Here is a 15,434-nt window from a genome sequence, read left to right on the forward strand (position 1 = left end):
ACAGGAACTATCCTTAACTAAATCAAATAGATTTCTTTCTTCTCACCATTTCTGTGTGTAAGCATTTCTCTCAGCTCTTCGTGGTCACACGGATGAGTGAAATCAAATACACTGTGCCCCGTCAACTCAAACTGTAAAAGTAAGCGGTACATTGAGTCTAACTTTTTATATTCAAATCTGTAAAAAGTTGATACATTTCTGTAAATCTTAGAAAGTGTCAATATTTCACCTGAGTGAGTCCCATACACTTGTTCACATTTTCAGACATGTAAATCATGTCCCCATCTTCAGAGAGAACCATGACAAATCCATCAAGAGCTTTTAAGTAAAAACAGTTCAGCTCCTTCTCCATTTTGGCTTCGGTCTCCAGCTCACCTATAAGAACCCACATACTTTTGTGAGTAAACATCACGAATGATGTCTGGCAGCAGTCTGTAAGGAGCCAATCTAGCAGGACTGTTCAAACACATCTCAGATAAGTGAATTGCAATAAGTGATCAATTAAATTCTTCAAGGTCTGGCAATGATACCATGAATCACAAAGTTAGAATGAGGTACTTTCTACGTACGCCAGTAAACCCTTCACCTTGAGGAAAAATGCTAGTTGGCATAAATACTACTGCCTATCTTAAAGATATTACACACTTTTCTCAAGGGCTTCCTTTTAAGAGCATATCTACAATACAGAAGAGTAACTTTGGTACTCATATGTGCCTGCCTACACCAGTAAGTAGCACAGCATCTATGGCATGCTAAACATACTGGTTCATAAGCTAGCTGAAACTGGTTCATAAGATACACCTATCCGTACAAACTGCAGAAATGACTGCAACACGGCAGGCATTGCCTCAGTTAACTTCACCCTCAGTGGAGTACAAATTATAAAAAAAAATTCCCAGGTTGTATTAACAAGAAACACCCACAGTTTGCCAGGCCAGCCTTGCACCTACCATCTACAGTTCAGTAAAGCACAGTTTTAGCCTAATTCTCTAGGGGAAAGAAAGCTTACCTGAAAGATACCTAACTTTGGGAAAAGGGTCAAAAAGCTGAGATTCTTAAAATGGCATTGTGGTTCAGCTTACTCTGATGAGGCAACTAGTATCATCAGAACAGAAAGGGGAAAAAAGTAGTCCATTAAACTGTGGCCATATTTTTCCTGTGCCTTCACTAATAGCCTCTTTTTAGTGGAAGGTCTCCACCCCACTATTGATTTCAGTATTTTTTTAAATTGCTCATAGGCTTCAAAGTAGCTTCTTTGTCAGTATACATGCAGCCCCCTTTCCAGATTCTGATGCTAAGTTGTTATTCACTTACCAGCATCTAGCAGCTTTCTCATTCGTAAGTAGCTGATGGTCAGTCTCATAATAGAGGCTTTGTCAAGGTGTGCGCTCACAGTGTGTGGGAGAGGCAGCTGATGAGCAAGTTCATAGAACACTTCGGATTCCTTGCTTCTTCGGCATCTGGCTGCATCTCTTGATTTTTCCTTTCTGCGTTCTGAACTAATCCTATATAAATAAAATGTGGGGTTAATATAAAAAGCAAGAGTAGGAGTCCTTAAGGCAAGTCAAATTTGAAACTGTATAAGCTGCCCAGTAGACAATACATTTGCTTCTGAAGCTGAATCATTTAAAACTGTTTTTTAAATTTAATTCTGTATTTGCACACACATTTCTGCAGCTATTGGGCTTTGCCAGAATTAGACTCCAAACCACAAAGTCTTCCAACAATAAAAATCAGTTCTTAAAAACAGATATCTACATACATTGAATGTTCTTAAAGTCCCTGTTGTCTCATACCTTGACTACTGCTCTGTAGCCTCCAAATCCCGTTTCCTTCCTTTCCTACCAACCCCTAAAGTCCATACAGCTTAAGTGATCACTAATATGATGCTTCAGCAGTATCACGTACACCCTCCAAATTCCTCCATTAACCATCTCATTCCTCACTCGCTAAACCCGTCATCCTTACGAAGCCCACCTAAAAAGTCAAATGTGTAAGGATATTGACTTAATGTGTCTAGCTTTGGTGTCCCAAAAATTACATTTCCTATTTCTCTCTCCCATATAGCCTCTTCCATAGTCTCTCCTATGGTGGAAAACTCCTTGCCGTAAAGAAGTTGCCTCATTCTAAGTATCTGAAGGGGGGGAGGGTGTCAAGAGAATGAGGCCAGCCTCTTCTCCGTGGTGCCCAGCAACAGGACAAGAGGCAATGGGCAGAAACTGAACCACAGGAAGTTCCATCTGAACCTGAGGAAAAGCTTCTTGACTGTGAGGGTGACAGAGCATTGGAACAGGTTGCCCAGAGAGGTAGCGGAGTCTCCTTTGCTGGAGATATTCAAAACCCGCCTGGATGTGATCCTGGGAAAGATGCTCTAGAGGATCCTGCTTGAGCAAGGAGGTTGGACTAGATGATCTCCAGAGGTCCCTTCCAACCTCAACCATTCTGTGATTCTCCCTCCATTGCCTCTATTAAACTCACCCTCCCCCAAAATGCATGTAGTAAATTGCAGGTTGCTACCAGCCCGAAACCAACGCTGATTTTTGCACAAGTCAGTAATCCTGATATTTATGCTGTTTATCATCCCTCTTCCCTGTACTCACAGCAGTTCATGTTTGCCTCATGTATCTGTCACATTCTTTTTAAACTAAGCATTTTAAGACAGGAACTCTAAATTTTTCTTGCATTTGAACACAAAGAACTCAACGCTGATATGGTCCCTGGGGAAGATTAGGCTGCTGCAGTTAAATGTGCTTTTATTTTAAAATGGACAATGCAAAAACATAAGGTATTAGTTTCAGGTTTTCTCTCTCTATACGTGTATGTCTACTGAAGGCATGCTACCTTCATTTTACATTTAATTAAGATACAAAAGACAGTGTTACTAATCTGTAGGATCACCTTTTTCCCTTTTTCCATTTACCTACATGAAAATGGTAAGATAAATATATGCCTATAAACACTTTTTTTATAATTCAAAGGTGCGTGTCTTTTAATGTTATCATAAAGAGATTAATTATCACTAGATGAAGAAAAAACCAATTCTTTTTATACTGCATTATAGTTACTACCGACAAACAGTTTAAGAATAACTTTTCAAAGTCTAGTCAGATTAGAAGAAGGCCAGGTATCATCACTGCCAAATTTTCTTTGCTAAGCTTGGAGATCTGTGGAAAAAAATTAAAAAGTTTTATATAAAATATTTATATAGTTTTATAGATTTATTTTTATTTATATATATAAATAAAACTTTTTATTTAGCACATATCCTGTGACAGTACCACAAATGACAGAGGAAAATGACTCACTAGCTGATTTTACCTGGGAAATGGTGAATCTGCTTACGTGGAAGCAGTGAAATAGATAGGCAAAGAAACACATTTTTGGTCCTTTATCTGATGTGCTATTCACAGTTGTAACAGCCAAAAAACTTGCTTAGCTTGCGCAACAGTGCCAGTGACAATAGCATTAAGACTGATAGCAAAAGCAAGAATGCCTTAAAACATGAAAGAAGTTTAAGAAGTTGCTATAAGGACAAAGTAAACTGACAGAATTTCTGAGATTACCTACTCTTTTTTTCCTCCCAACTTCATGAAATTTTAAGGCATCCATTCCTAACTGCTATCATCCTTTCCTTCTACCCCTCTGTCATCGCCAACAGCAATAAGCTTTAGCAGCTTAATTTTCAGAATCATAAGATTCTGAAAAGAATATGATTACATTTTCTTCTTTGCATGGCAAAGATCAGACTACTATATTTCTATGTAATGAGATTGTATCAACATAATAGTAAAGGTGGTCTTTGGAAAACTGACCAAAAGGTATCAAATTAGCTTTATATCTATACATACACACACACACACACATATATATATACACACACACAGACATACTATAGTCCTATCAGTTTCTCTGAATGCAGCTTGTATTCCATAAAAGGAAAGTATAAAATAACTGATGATATTTTCCCATCTTGTAAATTTCTTCACATTCAGTCTCAACACGGAGAGAGATGTTCCTGCTCTAGAAGCAGACAGAGATCATGGTCTGAGAAGCTTGAGGCTTCCCAATATACAAGTACATCCCGAAACAGTCATTACTAGAAGCTTGACCTTTAAAAACACTAAAAAAATATTTTAACTATGTCACCCGATGGATTTAACATTTATTTCTGAAGTCAGGCCTCAAATATATTTTCCCATAGTGAAAAACAAAGGGTGCAGGTGAACACAGCATTCTTAATTCTCTTAGTCCTCTTTCTTGGACTAATAGTATCTCTCATAACAAGGGTAAAACAATTAATTACACTGCCTTAGACAGATTCACCTTCATATCTCTGGTTTTTCTTTCCTAGATACTCATTCAAGATCCCTTCTTCTGAGAAAAGCTCCTCCTAGTATAGAAACTCAGGAGATGAATACTTGAAGTAATTGCTTTCCATCTGACCAGAGGCCTACAGTTTTATCATGGCTTCCTTTTCAACAGGAGACTGTTAGCACTTAATTAAAAAAGATAAGCTTTGGCAATAATGCTGTGCATTTCAAGACTACAAGTTTGTCAGGCTTAAAAATAACAAATGCACGTGGAGAAGAACAATGCCAGAGATGGAAATAGATACTAGCCTTACAAGTTGGAATTTCAGCCCTTTCCCTTACATTTTCTTTATGAAAGCTTTATATTCTCAAGAATATTTCTGACGTTTTCTAGATTTTACCTACTTTCAGCACAGCTAGCAGCAGACTTCAGGATAAATAGCCAACACTTCTCACAGCCATTGAATTATTAATTACTGAGTGAAAGCCTAAAATCAAGCTTCTAACATTTCTGTTAAAATTCACTTCCAAAACTAGACAATCAAGTGCCGCCTACTGGAACTCATTCTGATTTTACAACAGGCAAAACTCAAGTAACTACTGAAATGTTGGTACCAAATGCACATGCTCAAGTGACGGATTCTAGTCTCCCTATTACTTATTATGTATTTCCTTTCTAGAAAGACTACCTACTAAATACAGATAAATATTTAAACATTAAATATTTATTTAAATAGTAGCACAGTGGTTTGCTACTTTTTGTTTAAAATTAAGCTGTAACCAACCTGAGTAAAAACCCTACAATTTAACTAGGAAGATCAACTATCAGCTTCAAAGAGTGTTTCTTTAATGGATCAAATTAATGGGGAAAAGGTCTTTCACAAACGAGGTTTGTTTAATGACCAAGTGAAGTCAGAGTTGCCTCAACGTGGGATGTCACCAAATGAAAAAAAAAAAAAAAATCTTTTAGTGTTGCAACTACTCTAACCTTTGCTACTTCCAGCTAAAACAAAGTAAATGAAAAAGCTATCTCTCTGCTGGGCGGGGGAGCACTTAAGGAAGAGGACAACAGCAAGATGTGAAAACTAGCACTGGTATAAAATCAGTTTAAGTCAATAGCTTAGAGGCATTTTCATAAGCTGTACCTATATTAAAAAAAAAAAAAACACCCTCCTGATCTTTACTACAGAAACACCGTTCTGTAAAGACAGCAGGAACATGAGTTCCATTTAAAATAAATCCAAAACTTAAGCTCTTTAATGCAACCTTCTGCAATCTTTTTCCACATGAAGCAAAATGACCTAAATATTCTGAAGAAAATCTCAGTTGAAGAGTGGATATGTTCAATGAAAATATCATAAATACCCATACTAGACAGGAAATTGCATGCATTTTCAGGTATGATGTTTCCTGTGCAATTGCAGTGCTAGACATTCATTTCCATTTTGTATTTTTACCACAAGAACACAGAAGCAGAGAAGCACGATATGCACTACAGCTCACAGAAAGCAGTGATTCAGTGAAAATTTTAAATCCGGTATCTGGCACATTCTTATATGTATAAGAGATGTTCATGTGTAGTAGCTGAATAAACATCTGCGTTCCAAAAGAGAACAGAGTTAGAGACCCAAAGCAAAAACATATTTAACCACCAGGATCCACTACAGCTGAACTGATAGCTAGACTAAAAGATATTACCGAGGCTCACTGCCCAAAATGAAAAAGGTTTTAAAATATGAATATAAACACAAAGCTTTAGAGCAAGATTTTGCAGCAAGTAAAAATTGGCCCAACAGCCTTCAGGACAAAGCATGCCAGCAGCAGTCATACCCACACCAGTTACAGATGTAACATAGCCTTTGTACTTGAATGTATAATTCTTGCAATTGCGATCACATGAGCCATTCTGGCCAGAGCTTCGCCCTTAAACGATATATTGTCCATCATATCATCCCAAAGACCTCAAGCATCACGTATTTCTAGAAGCAATTCTCTAATCTTCTAAATATAGCCTGCCATTTTCTCAAGTGCAAAACTCATCACGGACCATATTTAAAGCTAACTTTTTCCTCCTTATTCGCCACTAACTTAAACCAAATAGGAACTCTGGAAAATACTATTAGTAACAAATAAATTTCAGCTTTAAATTACCGCCTAGAATAAAAATGAGTCAAAAGACAGATTTTTAAAACATGTAGCATGTTAACTGTGTCGCCTTCTGGTTTCTGAAACCGTTGTTACACGTTGAGGAAAATTTTACAGATGTGTACACAATATTACATTAACACAAGTAATTGATGTCTCTGTGTGTCATTTTACTACTGTTATCAGTTTTCTATCCTTCCTAGCTGCACATTTTTTCATACTGACTTACTGTCTAATGAGATTTTTCCCTTTAGGTATTTTCAGTTCCCATGTTAAATAGGTATTGCACATGTATTAATCTAGCCTCATCTTCAATCTTGATTCAGGTTTTGAGAACATTCTTAAAAAGTGATTATAAACATCTTCCAATAGTCATCCACGCTTTTCTCTTTAAAAAAAAAAACTCTCTCCTACAAGTGAGAGGCCTTAGATTTATCAAGACATCCATTTTCAAACATTTTCTTAGAAGTATTTATCTTTTTAATACAGAAGCAGAACATAATCCGAATCAGTGGGTCGCAAGCCAAGTAGCACCACCTCAGTATTGAACTTAACTAGTTTTCAGTTCTGAGTTTAATATCATTCATTTGCCAGTGCAAGATTTCATAAGGAATACTTCCATGTTAGATGCAACCTATTCTGAAATAGTAAAACTAATACTGGAAAAAAAAAAAATAATCAGACTTCCAAACTGAGTCACAAAGACTGTGTCATCTCCATAACAAAACAGCTTTAGCTTTTCTTCTTTAATGTGCGCAAAAAAAAAAAAATTACAGTAAGATAGTATATTAACAGCTTATGTCATCATTGCTGGTCTTTGATGTTATAAAGTAGATCTGTGAGCGGCCTTGTATTTAGCTTGTAAGGGTGAATTCATTCCTGCAGTTGGTATAAGACCTAGTTGTCTTTTTATGCCTAGCCTAAAAAAAGATGCTTCTGCCAGCAGAGCTGTACGGATCAGAGGTGCAATTCCTGATTCACCATAGTATTGCAGCAGAGTACCTCAACACAGATACTTAATCCTGTCTGAGGGACACAATCACAGGCACATCCATGCTGACAGCTCTTACCTGCTCCAGCACAATAACATACCTTTGCTAGTAAAACATTCACAGCCTAGATACAACCTTAATTTAAAAGCACACACTCCCCAAAAGTATAGTACAACAGAACTTTACTCTCTGGACGGTACTGAATATGCAGTCATTCAATTTTCTTTACTCTTTGTTAGTTTTTTATTTTGTCCTGGTCTGGACAAAGAACTTCCAGATAAGCCCAGTGCTTACCACAGAGAAACTAAGCCAGTGCAATTCCACTTCCCTAAAGATTTCACATTAAAAAAGGGTTCATAATGTAAACAGAGTGCGCTACCCAAATTCAGCTATCTAAGCATGCAGGGATTTAATGATACAAATATTTTTATTAACAAAAAAAATACAAAACCAAAACTCATCTTCCACCCGGCTCAGGGGAAAAAAAGTCACATAGACGGAATATATCTGTTAGTCCCCTTCTCCCCTTAAAAATAATTATTGATTAAAGTTGGTCAACTTCAACCAGAAGCGACAGAGCAACTATCAAGTTCCGAGACAAAGCAACCCCAGGGCCACACACACTCCTGCAAGTCCCATTCCCTCTCGCCTCTTCACCTCCCAACCGAACAGTAACGTATTTGTTTGGCCTGATCACCAGCCCAGATGCAGCAGCTAATTAGCCAGTCAGCATACACAGGGATCCAGATTAGCCACAGCACACTGTTTCTTGCTCAGCCGACAAACTATAAAATAGGTTCAGACTTAAGAGCGGGGGGGGGGGGAACTGGGTGCATTACAATTAGTCTTGTGAGGGAGCCATAACTCCTGCAGTTTAAGCACAAGAGAAAAGTCAGGCAAAAGAGGGGACAGGGGACCAGCTTCATCAGGTCTGCCTGCCTACAAGACCATGCATTTCACAGTCTCAGAAGACTCCTCCTCATAATGGAGGAAAGACATTTCAGACCGTGCTTTTGAGCACTTACTACAAAATCTGGATTTTCAGTTCAGGAAATCTTCAAGGAAGGGACAAGACTTCCCAGGAGCTGTAACGTATACACAAATCCTCCAGAACTGGTAGTTTTGCTGTGCCTTTCCACAAAATGTGTTAACTCCTGGGAAACAGAAATTTTAGCTTCCCAAGCTGGTTAGGAAGGCTGCTCTTTCCTTCTATAGCTGCGTTACATAATTAGCATAATCTTCCAGATAACAGCTCATGTTGAGCTCTGGGTTACAGCTTCATCGTTTCTTGCTTTGATATGATTTTCTTTTGGAATATTATTGTCTTCTCCAATACAGTGAATTTTATTTACCAATTCTCCTTACTTTATAATCTCTGTAGAGAATTGTTTTGAGAGAAAAGAATCCTAATCTTGTGTGTAATCACAAGCATGTGATTTTCTAGATGAAAGCCTTGCTCATTATGAACTAATGAACATTATGGTCCAGTAATCTAACATAGAAAAATAAATCAGAAATTAAATACAGTAACAAAGAATTAAAAGAACTGCTAACTGCAGGAACTAGCATAATAGTCAAGCACAGAGACAACGTTTCTGTATGTAAACTATTAGTTAAATTCCATTCGTTTGTACATTTCCTTCTGACAAGGCAGTTAAAGCTATTTTCTTTACATTACCACAGTTGAGTGTTTACCATAATTTGAACACCAAAAAAACCTAACTGGAAAAAACCTAACAAATTAAAAGAGCAAGCAGTTCAAACTATGCAATTAGCTAAGCTACAACATCACAGAATTCCTGCATAAGCAGTGCCTTTGAAACATATAGCTCTGTGCAAAATCATAGTGCAGAGGCTCCCAAAGGAGACAAGAGTCCACCATGCTACATGTTAAACAACCTACATAGTAAGAGGTCTTACTATCAAGAAAATGAAGTCTGTATGAACAGCCATTTTACAAATAAGTAAATTATGGCACAGAACAGTGAGCCTACGGTAAAATAAGAGCCAGTAGCAAAGCCTGGAACTCCTGAACTTAGTGCTAGACCACATTTCCAAGATTATCCTCCATCTGTATTAGGCTTTGAACAGACCTGAAAGATGCAGACTCTTGATAAAGTAAGCTAATTTTAGTCTAAATCATGACCTAAAATAAAACATTTCTTTTATAAGCCATCGTGTTCAACCTTTTCACATTGGAGGCTGAACATTTTTTCTCAGGGCTTCAGTGCAAGTTGTTAGCCTTGTTGCTTCACCTTTGCTAATTGCTAAATGCGTTTAATTAACAGTCTATTTCAAGATCAAAGTTTTTATTTTAAGAACTAATTGAAAAACAAAATAGAAATATAAAAATACAAAATTTTATTCTTCTGTATGTATGAAGAACAAAAAGATCCGCTAAGTAGTCAAAAAAAGCTTACATCAATAGCTAGGACAAAAAGCCTGCAGCAATTTCAGCACAACATCCAGTAGACGCAACAGTGTGAGACAAGAAAAGAGTCCTTCCAGAAGAATTGAGCGCTGAATACTCCAGTCATCAGCTTAATCACTTCCACTTAGGTCTTATTAGTTCATTAGCTTAGGAACTGAAGCAGTAGACCTTATATCTGACATGGATTACTTTAAAAGTCTTCTGTTGCTTGGAATATATTCTTATCCATTCAAATGGCTATCAATATGTAAATGTGGATAATATATAATAATATATATAAATAATTCCCTTCTCAGTAGACTAGTCCATTTATTTGTCTCAGTTGTGATCTGCATGAAATAATTTCACCAAAACAGGAGTCCTGGCCTCAAAATTATTTTGCTTCTTAAGACGTTCTTAAAACGTAAAGTTTTCACAAAAAGAACATCAATCTGGTTTTGGTTCAAGGCGACAGTAAAATGATGAATTCTGGAAAACGAGATGTGTCATCTTTTTCAGATAACACTTCCATGACAGTTACAAAGACACTAAAATTTAGTTTAAAGGGATATTAAATAAGTTACTTAGTAAGAAGTTTCACTGTTGTAAATAGAGCAGTTTGACACATGGAAGCAAAGTGATTCAGTTTCCTCAATTCTTCATTTGAGCTTCAGGCTCAACGCAATTCAATGCAAGTTACAAGTTCTAATGTAACATTTTTCCTTAAAATGCTTCACAAGCGTTCATTTCGTACTACGCTGAATTAAATGGAAGTTTCACAATGTCTCTCCTCAGTCTACAATACAGAACGTTTATTGTATTAGATATTTTAAAGGAACTACTAATGGATCTCCATGAAAACATCAGTTCTTCAGTGCCAGCAGAGCCATTTTGAATGTCTGGAACTTCTATAGCTCAACTTTTTAAAACACTACATTTCTGTACAAGTCCCAGTATTATCAGGCTTCAACAGAAGGAAATGACAGATTATGCATACAATGAAACTCATCTTTATCAACGTATTTATTCTGAGCAAATATCTTGGACCAGATCCTCAGGCTGGTACGAACAGGCATAGCTTCAATGAACCTAAGCTAATTTACATGGACTGAGGCTCTGGCTCCACATCAAAGAACCTTAAAGTGTTCGTCACCTACATCAACTGTATTATTATTATTTAAAAAAAAAAAAAAGCATGAATTCACTTGATTTCATGTTCATGCTTCTAATCATTTCAGAACTTACTTTTTATAGGGACTTTTTTCTAAGCTAAATAATAGCTCTCAGCAGAGGAAAACCTTAATAACCTTCATATCCAATGTTTAATTCAAAAAAACCTGCATCCTTCCTGAGTTTTCTGTCATTAACTAAAGTACAGAGACACCCCTTGTCTCCTGGGCCATTTCTGCAGCCCCCTATGGGGTAAACCCCCCAGACTTCTGCCATTTCAGCACAGTATTCAGTGAACTGCTCATCAGATGCTCCTGTACGCTTTTCTACCAGCTCTAACAACAGGGACAGCTCTTGAGAGAGGCTCTAAGACGCCTCAAACTTTCTGGAATTCCAAGGGGAAAAGGCTGTTAGATCTTAGCCACCTTTTCATGTTAAAATTTCTTTCCATATATTACCGAGGTTTGAGGCATGCAGACATCTGCACATAGATTGCTGTATGGCAAAATGAAAATAGTATTTGAGCTGATGACTTATAACCTAGAACTTTCCTTTCTTCTGGACGTTAGCTAGCATTACGAGATATAGGAAAATGATTGCTGTGCATTATTGCTAAGGTCCTTGTAAGATTTGTTTTTGTTTTGAAAGGTTTTTTTTTTTTTTTTAAATCTGGTCTTTATTTGCATCTCCTTAGAAGAGCAGTAGCATCAGGAAAATCTAGATGCTCTAACATCCCACTGCTGAACCATGCATACCTCCTACCTCAGTTTACTTAAACATGCATACTCCACAATCATATAAGAACTATTTTGTTGGCATTTCACATCATCAAGCCCTTCAAGAATAAATTGAGAAGACCGTCAAATGCTTTTTTGAAATACACAAAACGGCATAAATTCACAAAAACAGGGGTCTCTGTAATTCCGTGCCCCCTTTAATGCTGAAAATCTCATATGATCTTGTTTGAAATAAATTAGCATATAATTAGTGTTGTACAATATGAACACATTCAAGAATTTAATCTATTTTGCTAAGTTTACAAAGAGAAGAGACTCAAATAGGAGTCTTGAAGGCTTTTAGATCAGAAACACACCAAAATGAACTCACGCGTTCTTGAGAACCTCAAAAAGGTTTAGGCTCACGCAGCAACACAGCTGACATTTGCAACTGGTTATTAATATTTATTTTTATTGATTGACTTGTTTTTTTTGGCCACTTCATCATCAGCGACCAGAGTCTTATGAACTGCATACCACAGTTCAAAGATCTGGAGGAACAAAGGTCTAAAGCCGCATTTACAACACGCATCTATACATAAATGCATGCTGTTACTTTACTGACTGAAGTCTTCCACATGATAACAGAATGGACTTCTCTCTCCTCTCTTTTAGCAGCAGTAGGAACAGAGCATGAAACTACGTTTCTCAAGGTGGCCACGCAGCTTCTCAAGGCTTACAAAAGCTATGTTTTAACATAATCTTAGACTGACCTAAACAAGCCCTTGCTCAACGTTTCTGAGAAAAGTGAACCAGAAAACGAGGACTGCAACTCAAAGATGGAATAACATACATTATCCGCTCGACGAGACCTCAAAGAAAAGCGTCCACAGTAGCCAAATCTTCCACAGCTATTTTTCCCTGATTTTCAGCACCTCCACAGCAAGAGAAAGTACCGTAGCACCGCTTCTGTTGCTTACATCTTTAGCGGGCATGCACCACAAAGTAAATTCCGATCACTTTTACTGAAGGCATTCAAAACTTCTTCGCGTTTGAGGAAATGACAAAAAAAAAAAAAAAACAGGCGCTAATGGTAACCCTAAGGCAAGCCAAACAATCCAGAAAAATCCAGAAGCCAACAGAGGCAAGCTTCTGTAGGCCATAAACCACTCTGCCCGCCCGCCCGCCCTCCCTCCCTCGATCTGCAGGTAGATTCTTCCAAAGAGTTAGAAAGATTTCTGCTCTCCTTACAGCACCTAAAAAAAGGCACAGTTACAGGATATACAAAAGGGTTTTGTATTAGCTTTCAGCTCTATTAATGGTGGCTCAGTTCCACCAGCACTGAAAGAAATTAGCAAACAAAAAGCAATGGCATGTACAATTCTAGAGACCTCACAAAGGTTTAAGAAAGAATAGCAGTAGTTCATTGCCTCTTTCATAACCTGCAGCACAGGACCTAGGCTCCTCAGTCAGATTTTGCTGCTGGACCTGGACCTCAGTGGCAGAAATCAGCAGCAAAACTCTGGTCTTTCAAATTATCCTCTTGGGTACTAGATGTTAAGTTTCAGGTCCCAACTACTAGAAACAGAAGAGCTGAAGTTTTTCTAAAAGACACTAAAGTCAGTATGCTAAATTACACCAACTCTTGAGACCCCGATTGAGCACTCAAGAAATTACTTTTTAAAATCCTGTTTACCATTTTTATTTAGCGCTCAGATCATACAGTATAAAGAATAATATATATTAATCTACAAGTAAGAAATTAAAACAATCCCAAGATTTATTTTTCCAGTGCATCTACTTACCAGCTGCAAGCAGCTACCAAAGTAACTAGTAACCCTAAATGGCTCCTTTACTTAAAGCAGTGCAAGAATCACTCCACTAACAGTCAATAGTCATAACACCAAAAGGGGGGAAAACTTTTCATAGCACAAGGCATTTCTGCACTAAAATTTATTACAAGAATATTGAGAAAATCATTTTATGTCTAGCCAAAAGCCTTAAATTTGAATGAAATGAAACTCAGTAAGCAAAGCCCTCAACAAGACTCTCTTACCCACTCTGTACACTGAAATGAACTCACTGCTTGCCATACGTGGGGGGAAAAAAGCCAGGAGCACATGAAAATGATGCAACTACCAAAGCAGAATGGATAATACCCCCCAAAACGCCAATACCTAATCAGATTGCAAAAAATACAGAGTGCTTAAGATTCCATAAGAAATCAAGTTAGATCTACGTAACTTGGGACTACATAAAAGAATGGTTTCAACAAAGCAGTACACCAGTCCACACTTTCAGTTGCTGTTATATAATTAATAAGTGAAATTAAGTCATAAGAGACAGATTTGGTCAAATTTCCATAGTTTCTGGATCCCACAGCACATAATTAGCAAGCAAAAAAACTTCACTTTACCTCTCTAACTATCAATAGCTGAATATTACCCAAATATACACGCAGATAGGGGAAAAGGAATTAAATGATCTTAACACATGCTGAAAGTTAAGGTGCGCCACATCTACAGTCAGCCAAAATTTTATCATCAAAAAACAGGACTGGAACTTTCTAAAGGTACTTTCTCTAAAAATATTCTTAACATGGACACAGTCAAACCTAAACCCTTCTAAACCAAGTCAGGCTCTTGAGCAATGCTTGAGATTTGCAGTAAGTTCTCTGATGAGCTCTTTCTTATTCTTCCTTTTTTGCTTAGCCATCTTTGCTCTACTGCACATTCACAGCCTCAGGATGAGTGTACCACAGATACAATATGGTATTTTCAATTAAAATACACTCTACAACAGAAGTAGTCAGAATATTCCTTACTACTTTATAAGAAACATTCCCAACCTTTAACTCACCCTTCAGGATGCAGAAAACACCAAATTCTCTTTCTTGAGCTCTGCCTTTAGGAAGGAAGGGATAAGCTATGCATACTGATTCTTACGTTCTAAAGAAAGCAGATTACATCCAGGATAAGGAAATTGCAAAAAAGTACCCAAGTGGGACAGAACGGTAAGTAAAAAAAAAAAAAATGCTCAAGGACAAAAAAAAAAAAACAGGAACAGAGAAAAAGCTAAGTCTCAAAACCCCTTTCTAGACCTGCCACTAAAATAGGCCAGCAGAGAAAAGGATAGAACATTCATTTCTGTTGCAACATTTTCTCCAAGGCTTCTCAGAAGTTATTACCTTTCAGTTGAAAAAACAAAGGCTACTGAATTGGTACCACCCCAGGTGCCCCACAGTATATATTTCATTAGACTAAAAGCTGCTTCTTCTCCACCCTCTACCCCACTGTAATAACTTGAAATAATCATTACAACGATACAGTCCTAGAGGTAAAGCACTCTGTATTCACAAGCCCAACACTCTGAATTCACAGTTCTAGCTCGGCACAAAGCTAAACATCCATTTTAGAAGTCAGTTACTCAGTCTCACATCCAACACAATTTATATACTTTACTAATTTAACCTACTCAGATGACCCTTTGATACAAGAGCAGAGATAACCAATCTCAAAAAATGGTATCAATATCAACATAAACAAACACTGTCTGCTGCAGATGGCGATTACACCAATTAATCCCTCCACAAAGCACATTGGTGGAACATCCAGTCTAAAAATCTGATCACCTAAATACTCCAACTCTGTAACTTTGCAATGCAACAAAAGCTTTTAAGGCTTTTATTTCC

The 15,434-nt window shown here is 37.3% G+C and overlaps 1 protein-coding gene across 3 annotated transcripts in view; it reads right to left on the reverse strand.

Moving 5' to 3' along the window:
* Positions 1-15,434, reverse strand: part of HIF1A (hypoxia inducible factor 1 subunit alpha) — a 36,259-nt gene that overhangs the window by 19,325 nt on the left and 1,500 nt on the right. For 2 of the 3 annotated variants that reach the window (XM_068947361.1, XM_068947360.1), the window contains exons 2-4: positions 1,315-1,505; positions 230-375; positions 47-131 (exon numbers count right to left, since the gene is read on the reverse strand). In XM_068947361.1, coding sequence (XP_068803462.1) covers positions 47-131; positions 230-375; positions 1,315-1,505 — 422 coding nt within the window. Of the gene's footprint in view, positions 1-46; positions 132-229; positions 376-1,314; positions 1,506-14,602; positions 14,953-15,434 lie in introns of those variants that run through there. The other variant, XM_068947362.1, reaches the window with a different exon arrangement.

The sequence above is a fragment of the Struthio camelus genome, chromosome 5, assembly GCF_040807025.1.
Source record: "Struthio camelus isolate bStrCam1 chromosome 5, bStrCam1.hap1, whole genome shotgun sequence".
Lineage (NCBI taxonomy): Eukaryota > Metazoa > Chordata > Aves > Struthioniformes > Struthionidae > Struthio > Struthio camelus.